Below are 14,625 nucleotides of genomic sequence, written 5' to 3' on the forward strand. Positions count from 1 at the left end.
CTGGGCTTAGTTCCATTCCCTGCTACTGACTTGCTGTGTGATCTCATGCACGTCACTTAACCTTTCTGTCTGTTACCCCATGAAATGGGGGAAACAACACCTATCTCACAGGGGCATTGCCAGAGTTAATTAATGCTGGGGAAGATCTTTGTATGAAAGATGAACAGAAGCTTTCATAGTAATATCATGGGTGATGTGTTACTATATTAACAGTCTCAAACCATTTGGAGCATTTATGTAGAGTTACAAAAAATCATGAAGTATGTATTTTATCATTTGGCTCTTTACATGTACATGGTATTCCATCTAAGAGGCTATTATTATTGCTGTTAATTCTAAAAAAACCACTGAAACAGTTACATTAACTGACAGCAAAAATATTCCTCTGGTTCTCTATTTCCTGATGTATAATTACCAAAAAAAACCCCACCCAAAACCCTGAAAGCAGCCTGTTTATTGACAGATGTCTAAACTTGCTTCTGTTAACCTTTCATGCTTTCTGAGATAAGAATTTTGACTGTACTGATCTGCCTGAAGAAATAGCTAATCAGAATGAAATCGTTTTGTGAAGATTCTTCTTGACCAGTGCTTTAAAAAAAAATGAAGTGGGTTTGCTTTTTAAAAAAAAAAATTACTGCTTCAAAATACTATGAGATTTTTTTTTTCTTTAAAGGCACAAAAATAATTATCATACGGTCATCTTAGCTTGATAATTTGCTGAAAGAAAAAGGGAGGTGTCTGTCTTTTTAGTAAAACCTACAGCTATTAATTTAAATAAAGGCAAATATAGGATTCCCACCAGGCATTTACAGGGAATATTAGGTAAAATTTTCAAAAGTACCTAAATATTTTAGGCTCCTAAATCCCATTTTCAAAAGTGATTTAGGCATGTAGGGCCAGATTTTCAAAAGTATTTAGACACCTATAGATACAACTAGGCACCTAATGGGATTTTCAAAAGTGCCTAAGCAGGTGAGGTGCCTAAGTGCTATTGAAATCAATTGCAGTTAGGAGTCTAACCTGTTCAGGTGCTTTTGAAAATCCCAGTAGGTGCCTATCTGCATCTTTAGGTGACTAAATATCTTTGTAAAACTGGCCCTTAGGAGCCTAAGTCCCATTACCTTTCACTGAGACTTAGGACTGATCTAACCTAGAAAATGACATCAATCCAGATACATTGCTCAGACGTGAAAAATCCGCCTCCGAACCTCTGAACATCATAGTTAAGCAACCTAAGTCCCCATGTAGCCAGTGCTAAGTCAACGGAGGAATTGTTCTGCCAACCTATCTGCCTGGCTAGGTCTACACTACCCGCCTGAATCGGCGGGTAGAAATCGACCTCTCGGGGATCGATTTATTGCCTCCGGTCGGGACGCGACAATCGATCCCTGAATCGACACTCTTACTCCACCAGCGGAGGTGGGAGTAAGCGCCGTCGACAGGAAGCCGCAGAAGTCGATTTTGCCGCCGTCCTCACAGCGGGGTAAGTCGGCTGCGATACGTCGAATTCAGCTACGCTATTCACGTAGCTGAATTTGCGTATCTTAAATCGACTCCCCCCTGTAGTGTAGATGTACCCTCAGGGAGGTGTATTATCTATGCTGATGTGAGAACCCCTCCCATCATCGTAAGTAGGCTACACTGAAGCATTACAGCAGTGTTGCAGCTGCACTGCTGTAACATTTTAAGTGTAGACAAGCTCTTTAGGTGCTTTTGAGAATTGTACCCATTCGGTTTAAATGAGGGTGTTTCCCCAAAGGATACCCACTCATTCTCAACTGGGAATGCATAGTATGAAGTAGGGGAAAGGAGGGACTAAGGAATTAAAGTCTATGGAAATGATCTAAAGCTGCCAGTTCTGTCATTCTCATCAATCTTTATTGTAGTCCCTTTGTGGCTATGAATTGTGGGATAGGGCATAAAGTTACCACCTGACTTAATATTTCCAGACTCAGGCTTATTTTCTCAGTGATCCCGCATCCTGCGTGAGTGTCACATGTTGTTATGATGTCACATATTGGTACTCCACTGTCATGGTGTTTTGTGACTACTAACTAATTTTTGATGCCTCGTCACTGCCATGTTGCACTGGAATATGCTAATGTAACACTGATGCAAACAGAATGAAACCAAGGTGCACAATTTGAATGTTCTTTTTAAGCTTGTGAAGCAATATGACAAGTGACCTAATGTCTACCCTACTGTAAACTAGTGAATGTGCTATGCCATAGCCTCAGTGTTGCTTTTCAGTTCTGAGAAGTTTCTCACAAGCTGTAAATGTTTGCACGTTCCTGGATTCACTTTGTTAGCCGGTTGGGATAAATCATACTGGACGATAAAACTGCCATTGTAACAAATTGCAAATACATAAAGCCACCTGATGGTGGGAATTTGCCTCAGGCCCACTGTTTTGAGAGGGCCCCCAAAATGATAGAGGGGTGGCCAGGCCAAATTTGAGTGAGTGGTGTTGCAACCTGGCTGTGGAGTTGCAGTGCCACTCAGATTTGGAAACTGCCAACAATAGTGTGAGAAGCAACGTGCCTGCCCCAGCCTGGCCCAGATCCCACCATTGCCACCACTGACATCATTGCGCTGGGCCTGAAGTGACCTACCAGGCCAAGAACCTGTATGTGTAGTAGCGTGGTCTGGGCTCTGGGAGAGGCAGGAATAGTAGCAGCCCCCTGGCTGCACACAGGGCAAAGCCCCCGCAAAAGGGAGGCCAGAGATCCCACAGACCTGGGTCCCCTCTGACCCCCATCTCTTCCCTGGCCCCCCATTCCTTCAGAGAGGACAGCAACCCCACAGACCTGGGCCCTCTCTAACCCCTCCACTCCCTTCTTAAACTCTTTAATCTCTATGGTAATTTTTTGGGAAGGATGTTGCCAACTTTCTAGTCGCACAAAACCGAACACCCTAGCCCTGCCTCTTTCCAAGGCCCCGCCCCCGCTCACTACATTCCCCCTCCCTGAGTGTCTCACTCTCCTCCACCCTCACTCACTTTCACTGGGCTGGGGCAGGGGGTTGGGGTGTCGGAGGGCTCTACCTGGGGGTATGGGCTCCAGGGTGGGGCTGGGGATGAGGGGCTCAGGGTGTGGAAGGGGGCTCTGGGCTGGGGCAGGAGGTTGGGGTGTGGGAAGGGGTGAGGCTGTGGGCTGGGGGGTGCAGGCTCTGGAGTGGGGCTGGGGATGAGGGGCTTGGGGTGCAGGAGGGTGCTCTGGGTTGGGGGGGACTGAGGGATGGGGCAGGGGCTTAGGGTGTGGGCTTACCTTGGGTGGTTCCTGGTCAGTGGTGCAACTGGTCAGGCTGCCTGCCTGTCCTGGCACTGCGCTGCACACGCCCTGGAAGCAGCCAACAGGTCCGGGTAATAGGCAGGGGGGCTAGAAGGCTCCACGTGCCACTCTTGCCCACAGGCGCTGCCCCATTGGCCGGGAGTGCAGAGCCGGTGCTCGGGGCAGGGGCAGCGCACGGGGACCCCCTGCCTAGAAGCTAGACCAGCTGGCCACTTCCGGGACACAGTGTGGTGCCAGTCAGGACAGGTAGGGACTAGCCTACCTTAGTGCTGCAGAACCACCGACCGAACTTTTAATGGCCTGGTCGGCGGTGCTGACCGGAATTGACAGGGTCCCTTTTCAACCAGGTGTTCTGGTCGAAAACGGGACACTTGGTCACCCTAATGGAAGGCTTCAGTTTCAGATTAGATTCAAATCTAATTTCCAAAGAGACAGGAAAAGTAGCCAAGCCTGCAAGCACCCAAGTTACTGCAAGCGTATCCCTAACATCTCTATAAAGGTAATTCACTCCAATCTTTTATTATCTAAAGATTCTCTGAGGGTATGATTCTCTTTACGCCTCTTTAAGAAGAAATTACCTCACAGACCTAATTTCATCGCAAGGTTGGACAACCTGAGATGATCCCCAAGGTGATCCATGGGTAGGAGATGGTTTGGCATCTTCACTCTCTAGATTATTAATTAAATCCTTTTCACAAAGGTAACAAAGATCCTGAAATTTGCTTTCCCTCCATGATCAGTTCTGTAACTAATCTCGCCATTTCAAGCTTTCTCACTTGAAAAGTATTATAGAAACACCAAGAGCATAAAAAATGAATTTTTGGACAGTGTGTAGCTTCGCCCTATAAATGTGCTAATGTTTCTGAGCTGGGCTGGAAAATGATTCTCAACCACTCTAGCTTCCTTATTGCTTTGTTCTGGCTAGAATGGCAATTCAACCTTTCAAAAAACCTCTTCAGATGAAAATGTGCCTTGTAAGGTCCTGAAGCATATTTTCCTTTACATTTTAAACACCTGGTCCAACTTGGTATATTAAACAGAAAAAGGTTACTTTGCCAGTTACACAGTTAGAGTCTTTTAATTAGATTCCCTTTTAATACCTGTTTTCCAGAATACATTAAGGCATTTTAATAATCTGTCCTTGTTGCCTCAGAATGACCTTGTTGATATGCAGGTGCATTTTACAATATATTCTTCTCTGTATCTTGTAACCTATTTCAGTAATGTTGCAAGTAGTGTCTTGCAATTTATTTGCCTCAGACCATTGCTCTTAGTCTTTATGCTGAATGTCACCATGCTTAGCTTCTACCAGTTGCAAGAGCAGTACCACTGTTAGCCAGAACACTGACTTTACAACAGTGACTTTAACACTGATGGCATCACTGAGCACTCTATCATCCGATTCCACGCTGCTAACTCACCGACTACAGCATAAGTGTCCCAAGTGAAGTGACTGAAAATATAGAGAGAATTTTGAGCAGGTGAGGTTCGAAAACACCTCTTGCATGATGTGGAATGCATGGAAAACCTTTCATGCATGACCAACAGTTCTTGATAAACAATCTTTGATCAGGAATAAAGAATCAATGGGTTTAGGGGGTAAAAGAGAAATGCATCCAGTGTATGGTTTGTAGCATCTCTACATTCTTAGTGGGGGAGGGATAGCTCAGTGGTTTGAGCATTGGCCTGCTAAACCTAGGATTGTGAGCTCAATCCTTGATGGGGCCACTTAGGGATCTGGGGCAAAACTGGTCCTGCTAGTGAAGGCAGGGGGCTGGACTCAATGACCTTTCAAGGTCCCTTCCAGCTCTATGAGATAGGTATATCTCAATATATAAACTGAACTCTAGTTAATTCTTTCTGTTTATCTAGTCTTGTAAGCTGAGGCAAGAATTTTTCCTATATGCATTAAAACACTGAGAAACAAATTGCCATATCCTATTATAAACAATAAACAGCACCAATGAAATGTATCTGTGTATGAGGAGCTCCATTTCTAGTTAGAGACCAGACTCAGCCATAAGGCCTGATTTGTCCTCATGTAAACCAATGTAAACCCAGAATAACTCCACTGAAGTCACTGGAATTACACAGGCATAAGACAGGTGTGAGAGCAGAATTGGGACCTATATGGTAACACTTAGATCTGCTTCCAAACATCCCCAAAGTTCAGATGTGTTTGCAGAGGTGATTTCAGTCTCTGGAAGCTTGCTTCACAGCCAAACTTCCTCAACCAAGATCACTTTATCTGTGGCTCTCACACATTTCATCCTGGGCTTTGTCCCAGAGGAATGATGGATCATGGCTGTAGGGGTTTGAAAGGCTGTTGAGGGACCCCGTTGAGAGGTTTAAAGCTTAGGAATCAATGATACCATCCAAATCCTTTTTGGTTCATATCACAAAACACGTCATTGGTAAAGAGCTGTCTTTGTCCAACAAGGCTCAGGACTGCATTAGTCAAGTGTTCCTGGTCAGCACTGGAAAGGCAAAGATGTTACAGGACAGGATTGAGGTACATTGAGGAAACTTGCACATCACTTGCCTGCAGTTTTCTGGACTGAAGCCATTAGTAAAACCACCCTGGAGAAAACAGAGAATCCTCTATATGTTAAAGTGCAATCACTGATTTTTATTAACTTGCTTTAGAACAGGGTTACTGTTGTAAGTTCATCTCTACCCCAATATAACGCGACCCGATATAACACTAATTCGGATATAACACGGTAAGCAGTGCTCCGGAGGGGCGGGGCTGCGCACTCCGGTGGATCAAAGCAAGTTCGATATAACGCGGTTTCACTTACAACACAGTAAGATTTTTTGGCTCCCGAGGACAGCGTTATATCGGGGTAGAGGTGTACATATAATTACCCATTCAGTGTCTAGCAGCAAGTCATCCTTCTGTACGGAGATGGCTCTGAACAAACTCCACCAGATTCTAACCCTGGATCTGGTCTAGGTTTGGATGTGAATTCATAGCACAGACCTGCCTATAATGGACTGAACATGCATGTAAGTTGCAAATACCCGATCCCTGGGGAAAATCTGCATTTCATTTTCATACTCACAAGTTTTTGAAGTGTTTAAATCCACGGGAATTTTTCTTGGCCCATTATGGGGACAGACAATTTGGATTGTGAGTTGTGATTCAGGCCCATCTCTATGTATAGCTAAGCTTTTATTTTCCCAAGGCAGATAATGGTACTTTAAATGAGTAGTTTCATGAAATGTATCTCCCCTCTGCCTTGAGTAATCGAATTCTAAGGTGTTCCTTTAATTGTGCTATGGATTGAATTTGGAATGCATTGGCCCATTACAGGAACAGGTTTGTTTCATAGGTGAATGTCCGCCTTATGCCAAGATACAGCAGAAAATAAAATGATACCTCAACAGCTGCCTTTGCTCTTTCAAATTCCTCCTCCAAGGAATGATTTCTGGAGAGGAGTGAACCTCCCCAACGCTGCTCTTTGGTTGATCGTGCCTTAAAGAAATAAAGAATAAATAAGAGAGGATGACACGCTTTGTCACAAACTTTCAAGATCCTTCTCTTTCTTTCTTCACTAATGTTGAAAGTGACCTTCATCTGGTGCGATGCTGTGTGTTTCCCTATGTGAATCCCCACCAACACTGGACACAGCTTTAGCTGAAGTAACATCTCATTCCCTAGAGTTTCCTTTTCACTCGGGATTTAGACATGATGAACAATCCCAGCTTTGGTTGTGAAAGTAGATCCAAAATAGTCCCTTGAAGCTTCAGAGAAAAAGGAACTTCAGAATGGTTAAAAAGACTATGTAACATTAAAAGCTTGTGCCTCGAATAAGCTATCGTCACACCTCCCCTTCCTCCCTCCACCCCCCCCCCCCACCCCACAGGTTCATTTTGCTTCATTCTGCAAGACAGAAATGTAGCTGTTGGAATTCCTAATAAGGAGAGCTGTCATACAGGTACCATTTCATTTTTTTAATGGACTGTATTCAACATGATTAATACTTCGTTTAAGTAGTTGAAAGTTTATGTTTGAGAACTGGATCCTGTACAGTTCAGCCTCTATTACCTGAACCCCTTGTGTTATCACCCCAAACTCCCCATTATCTAAAAAGAGGGTCACATTCTCTGGTGCCTGTTAGTTACACTGACAAACCCCTTGACTGTCTGAAAGCTTCATTTTCTGAATTTATGCCATGTTCCCTGAAATTATCATGTAATCTCACTGTAGCCATTTCTGTAAATTACAATCTACTTGAAGAGACATTCAAGTGGATTTGTATTTTATTTTTTTTCAAATAGACATTAATTTAAAAGACACAAGGTGGGTGATATATTATCTTTTATGTTCTCCAATAAACAATATTACCTGCCCCAACTTGTCTCTCTAATATCCTGGGACCGACATGGCTACAATACCACTACATACATTTTTTTTTTTAAAAGAGACCCAAAATACACAGTACACCCCTGCCTCTGTCTGCAAGTCTTTTACAATGAAAAATCAGTGCGTGAGAGGTCTGAGTTGTAAATATATGTGGAGAGGACTTTCCTTATGATGATAAAAGGATGTGGGATTGGTTGGCACACAGGAAATGCATGGGACAGATATACAAACCTCACAATCTGCAGTTTTCTCACTCTTATCTAAGTGATTCAGAATGGGCAGAAGAGGATTTCTAGACAGTTCTTGGATTTTGGGTGGGGACTACAAAGAGAGCAGGGAGACATCTTGAAGAGGAAAAGTGTGAAAGTTAGGCTACGGAAGGAGTATTTGGCTGCTATTTTGTTTGCTTCTACTATTGTTCTTTCATAATGGAGGTGCATTTAATTCCCTATCCTCTGCAGGAGAAAGTTGTACCTGTTTTCTCTGCACTTGCTGTATCTGTTTGTCAGGCTGTGTCCTGAGGTTCAGGAACACTAGTACAAATACCTCCTTTGTATTGATTTTCTCTAAGCCTTTAGTACCTTGAAGACTTCAGTTATAATAAGAGATGACTCCGAAATGCAGGGCTCAGACCTAAATCCAGATCTAGGCTTTCCCAAAGGCTGGAGGAATAAGTTCTGGGGTGTTCTTCCAGCTCTACAGATAATGGACCTGAGTCACCAATGTGTGAAACTGGAGGACTGCAATGGTGAATTGGGTTCAGTGACCAGTCATGGATTTTTGGATCCAGATGTGAACTTTCCCAAAATTGGGGATGGGGATTTAGATTGTAGGATTAGGTTTGGGGTATCTTTAATATCAACATCCTGTCCCATGTTTTATGTTCAACAGGTACAATCTCTATTGCCTGACCATCCTGCATACTTTAATTCTCCTCCTCCCTTCATTGTTCTTCCCCTGAAGACCCTTTCCGCTAGTCCTGCCTATAGCATATGCCACCCTAATTTTAAATAGATTATTCTTTGTGTGTCTTAACAACACATTAGAAAACATCTCTCTCTCTTTGTCTCTACTTGCACATTCCAGAGCTTGGTTTACCATTGTTACCGTGACTGCATAGGCTGAGCTGAAGGGATGATTGTTGTTTTTGACATCCCTAGCACACTCTTCTCTCCACTCTATCCCACTGGAAGCACATTAGTAATGTCCTCTACAACTATTCTTTTATTAAAATAATTCTAATTATGCTTTTGTACAAAAGGCACAGTGCAAAGAACTATGTTAAGTCACTGCAAGGAAAACCACCTGGTGACCTCTAGCTTTGCCAAATAGAAATTGCTCTCTGACTCCGCTAATCCCTTACCCCCACACTTGCCTAAGGTTAAAACTCATTAGCTATTTGTCTGCCCATGGTCCCAACTGCATTAATTTACATGATTATATTTCTGATGGTTGTACTTGGTGATATTCAATTACAATGAACCAGATTCATCCCTGATGTAACTTCACTCCTTTGAAATTCAGGTTTGAACCTGACAAAATGTGTTGTATCAGCAAGTGCTGTACGGGCATTGTTGTGATGAAGTAACCTAATCAGAAGTATACCTATAAGCAAATGTACAGAATTCATCTCCAGGAGAAGCAGCACTTTGCCATATTCTTAATGCACAGTCTCAGTACCTAAATATTTTTCTCTTTTTGGGGAAGGATACTGACAAACAGGGCCGGCTCTAGGCACCAGCAAAACAAGCTGGTGCTTGGGGCAGCACATTTCTAGGGGCAGCATTCTGGCCGCCCCTAAAAATGTGCCCCGGCCGCCCTAGCTCACCTCCGCTGCTGCTGCTCGCACACCACGGCTCTCACGAAACAGCTGATTCGTGCGCCGCTGCTTGCCCTCCCTCCCAGGCTCTCAAACCTGGGAGGGAGGGGGAGATCCCAAGTGGCCATGGCGCACGAAACAGCTGATTCGCGCACCGCTGCTCCCCCTCCCTCCCAGGTTTGAGAGCCTGGGAGGGAGGGGGAGATCCCGAGCGGCTGCAGCGCGCGAAACACCTGATTGGCGCACCGCTGCTAACCCTTCCTCCCAGGTTTGAGAGCCTGGGAGGGAGGGGGAGACCCCAAGTGGCCGCAGCACGCGCGCTGCTTCACCCCTCCCTCCTAGGCTTGAGAGCCTGGGGGGAGGAGGCAGGGCTGGGAATTTGGGGAAGGGGCGGAGTTGAGGCAGGGCCGGGGGTGGGGTAAGAAATAAACGGGAGGGGGGGCGGCCAAAATTGTTTTTGTTGGGGCGGCAAAAATCCTAGAGCCGGCCCTGCTGACAAAGGGTCAGATTCTAATCTTATGTGTGGAATGTTTCTTTGCCTCCCTTAAATCTATTCCTGCGCTTGTGACTACATGTTCAGAGGGATTTTTTAAAAGAACTGGAATCATGACATACATTTGAGATTCCAGTCTGCTCCAACTGTGTGTATATTCTTCATATGTCTTTGTGCCAGCGAGGTTAGTTTACTGCAATGAAATCTGTATTGGGCTACCGAACACTGAACCAACACCTGCTGTTAGTGTAGAACAAGATGGCACGATTGCTGTTAGAAGTGGGCAGTAGGGATTCTGCCTAACCGCTGTTTCATGCTCTGCACTGGATGCCTTTGGCATCTGGATTGAGTTTAAGATTTAGCTGTCAATGACCAGATACCTGGGGGTTGTAGTCCTCTCCCCATTATCCTCCATGGCAGGGGTAGGCAACCTATGGCACGCGTGCCGAAGGCGGCATGCGAGCTGATTTTCAGTGGTACTTACACTGCCCGAGTCCTGGCCACCGGTCCGGGGGGCCTCTGCATTTTAATTTAATTTAATTTTAAATGAAGCTTCTTTAAACATTTTAAAAACCTGGTTTACTTTACATACAACAATAGTTTAGTTCTATATTATAGACTTATAGAAAGAGACCTTTTAAAAATGTTAAAATGTATTACTGGCACGCGAAACCTTAAATCAGAGTGAATAAATGAAGACTCGGCACAGCACTTCTGAAAGGTTGCCGACCCCTGCTCTATGGTGACCCATGGCTGGGCTGGGATCTCAATGGCTGCTGCAGTATTAAGGTAAAGGATAAGGACCCAGGACATCTGGCTTCTGCTTCCACTTTTGGCACCAACCTCCCATGTTGAGCTAGTTGGAAAATCTTATGTTTTTTCCAGAAATTTCCAAACGTGCATTTCATTAGTGATGGGGGGGGGGGAAAGGGACCAGAAATGGAGAGCTGGCAGACATACCAAGGAGCAGAGTTCTGCTGTGGCTTTCTCTAACAGGGGAATGGGCATACTGGAGAAGTGGCCAGTGGGGCTGCACACAATGTGGTCCATGAAGTCAGTACTCTATGTTGGGAGGTAGGTGCAATAGTTGCCCACTATCTATTGCCTTTGGGGTAGAACGTCTTATTCCCCCGTACCAATCATTTTGTGCACATTTTTATGCACTTGCTCTCTGTTTACATGGGGTATGTGCTGTTGGTGAGAGGAGTAAATAATAGACTAATTTTGTGGTCTCTCTTCAAAGTAATGGGCCTGTTCCATTCCTGGTGTAACTTTCCTGATCTCATTAGAGTTACTGGCACACCAAATATGGATCCACCTGCCCCATTTTTCTTACTGGTAGACACCAGACCACCTTATGCAGTCCCTGACAAACATTCTAAATAGTGATGCGCAGAACTCCTGATGTGAATTGTGAGTTATAAATGTTTTAGGGTTAATTCTGATCTCCCTTATGTCAGTGTAAATCAGTAGTAATTCCAATGAGGCCCACGGAATTTCAATAGTAAGAGTGGTGTGATTAGGGTGACCAGATGTCCTGATTTTATAGGGATAGCCCCGATTTTTTGGGTCTTTTTCTTATATAGGTTCCTATTACCCTCCCACCCCCGTCCCGATTTTTCACATTTGCTGTCTGGTCATCCTAGGTGTCAGAATCAGACCCAATTTCCAAGAGTGGGCACTTATGTCCAGGGCTGGCTCCAGCTTTTCTGCCGCCCCAAGCAGCAAAAAAAAAAAAAAAAAAAAAAGGTGATTGGCGGCACTTAGGCAGCAGTTCAATCGTGCCGCTTCATTCTTCTGCAGCAATTCGGCAGCGGGTCCTTCACTCCCTCTCTTCCTCTTCGGCAGCACTTCAGTGGCAGCTCAAAGAGGAAGAGAGGGACTGAGGGACCCGCCGCTGAATTGCCGCCGAAGACCCGGAGGTGCTGCCCTGATACCGGACAGAGTGCCGCCCCTTTCTATTGGCCACCCCAAGCACCTGCTTCCTTCGCTGGTGCCTGGAGCCGGCCCTGCTTATGTCAGGGTTTCGCTAGTCAGTCTTTGGATGAGTAAATCAGCACATAGAGAGCTCCAATATCCAATGTTTAGGGCAGGCGAGACCAAAGTTTGAAAACTGAGTTTATTGGGTTATTGAATAAGCAGACCATGTACCATTTGAAATTAAATATATTAAAAATATTCTGTTTGCAGTTCTCATCATTGAGGAGAAAACGAAATTGTAAAAAGACCAAATTCTGTAGAACATTTCCAGGCAGATAAATTCACAAGTGGGAATCTGCTTAGGTAGCTGGCACCAAAAAAACTTGGCGCTACAGAGCTTCAAAAGGTAAAATTGGACAGCATCTGACAGGAGTAGAATACTGAGAAGGAAGAAGTCCACAAACTATGACTGCCCCAATGTTGTTGTGTATTCTGACCTTCAGATACATTTAAAAAAACAAAACAATAAACCTCCCAAAAGGTGCCATTGTGACTTCTATTAACATTGCTCTGTTAATTGAAATACTGCTATATGCAGGACTTTCTGTTTGTAAAGAAAATGGAATAGCTCTACGATAACTTCAAGCACAGAAAACACGAGCCGTTCTTTTTGAGAGCATCTGCTCCACACTGGGGACGGAAGCTAGCATGCTTGGAACTGTCAGAGATGGACAGTGAAGTGCATTAAGGTGATTCTCTCAGGAGTTGCAGATGGCGAACAGTAGCAAATTTGACAAGTTAAAACCTCCAGTGTATGGCTGGACCATGTTGCATATGCATGGGGTGACCTTTAATATGAAGGTCAAGATCTGTGGTGGATAAACATTGGCAAGTGTATCATTTAGTAAAAGCCACAATAAGGTTTATTTTACCACAAGAGTATTCAGACCTTTGTGACTGTAGGGGGTGGGGCTGTTAGGAGACCTGCAAGGAGGTAGAGAACTTTTCACCTACTGGTGGCAACCTGACCCATGTTGGCACTGACTGAAACTAATTAATGTTTGGTGGACTCAGTCCAGTTCTTTGTAGAACACTGTTTGCATCACACACACAGAAACTGACACAGTGCACTTCTTGTCAGTGTCAACTGAGAAACTCAGGACTGAATGTGTAGTGTCCTGCTTGGAGAGATGAGCACAGGTTGCAGGAGGGAAATTTGGAGGAGGCAGCAGGACCCCTGTCTGTGAGCATACGGCTCCAGCTGCAGCATCTGTAAATAGTTCTCTTAATAAAGAGCCAATCTAGTTTTACAAGCATGGAGTTCTTTCATGTTATTACCCAGCACATGGGACACGAAACAGAATGGGCCAGGGAGATTAAACTATTCTGAGTGGTCCCTCCACTAGGACCTCAAATAGGTCCTTTGGTGCTATTATAAAGTATTGGAGCTCTTAATTGTTTCAGAAAAAGAGCAGCCACAGAAAGGGCTAAAATGCCTTTCCACAATATCTTCTTTTATTGGGGATAATTTTCCACATGTGAATATGATGAGACTTTTTGCCACACTTATGGAAATATGATTTGTAACAAAGCTCCGTGGCTGTCACTGGCCATCAGTACAGTAATGTTTCTTGACCACGCTAGAGTATGACTCAAGATGAAAAAAATTCCACTTATCAGGAATAATAAACACAGGGCATTGGGTCAGCAACTCTAGCTTTATCTCCCTTTTACGTTGGCAAAGTCAATTCAACCTTTTCTTATTTTGATGTTACAGCCATTTTACTTTTATGGAAACTAGTCTAACTGAACATGTGCAGCATAAAAAAATGGATTTTTTTTTTGCTTCTGCAGGTACTCTGCTTGAAGATTAATAGGAAACAGATGCAAAACTACAGCCTCTGTAAACTAAATTTGCAACTGTTCTTACAGAATGCCACACATTACAAATTCTGTGAATGTCTGCTTGATTTATACACACCCAGGATACACATAAGCTTCCTGCAAGTGAAACCTGCTAAACTGAAGAATACTCTCCTAAAAGAGGGCATGGATGCACTTAAAGCTAGACTGGCCAAAGCATGAGACAACATACGGTACTATGCAGAGAAATGAACTACACAACCTAGCAGGTCTTCTCCATCGCTAACGTGTCAATCTAGCATATAAAATATAAAAAAGAGGAAGGTGTCATTCTATTAGAATTAGTGCTAATTTAAACAGGAGAATAATTTCAGATTTTGCAGTTAGGTGAAAATTGGTAAGGAAAAGAAGGATCATCTGAAGAGTAAAGCACAGAATAGGTGACAGGAGAACAGGGTTCTATTTTCTGCTCTGCCACATATGTCTTGTGTGACCTGGGACAAGTCACTCAGTGGCTCTGTGCCTCATCTGTGAAATGCAGATATTAATACCCACCTGACACGGGTGTTGCAAAGCATTTTGAGATCCCGGGATAGAAGGTGCTATATAAGGGGAACTTATGGCTATTAACTGTATTATCTGTGTCCTTGAAACCCCACCCATGCTCTGACCTGGATAGAATAGTGAAATCGCGCAATTGAGAGCTCAAAAACCAGCAAATGCCAAATGAAGGTTGTATGTTCAACCTCTCCTCTGTCCCTTTGCATGTATGCATTACAATATAACATTTAATTAAGCATTGCCAGAAAGCCCTGTCCAACACACCTTACAAGGGTCCTCCTCCGAGGAGGTGCAGAGCCTAAATTTAGAA

At 44.1% G+C, this 14,625-nt stretch overlaps 1 protein-coding gene across 1 annotated transcript in view; it reads right to left on the bottom strand.

Annotated features, from left to right (window-relative positions):
- PEX5L (peroxisomal biogenesis factor 5 like) overlaps positions 1 to 14,625 on the bottom strand; it is a 163,215-nt gene that overhangs the window by 20,910 nt on the left and 127,680 nt on the right. The window contains exon 7 of the mRNA XM_034782693.1: positions 6,673 to 6,768. Within this exon, the coding sequence (XP_034638584.1) occupies positions 6,673 to 6,768 (96 nt within the window). The remainder of the gene's footprint in view (positions 1 to 6,672; positions 6,769 to 14,625) is intronic.

This window comes from Trachemys scripta, chromosome 9 (assembly GCF_013100865.1).
Source record: "Trachemys scripta elegans isolate TJP31775 chromosome 9, CAS_Tse_1.0, whole genome shotgun sequence".
NCBI classification, from domain to species: domain Eukaryota; kingdom Metazoa; phylum Chordata; order Testudines; family Emydidae; genus Trachemys; species Trachemys scripta.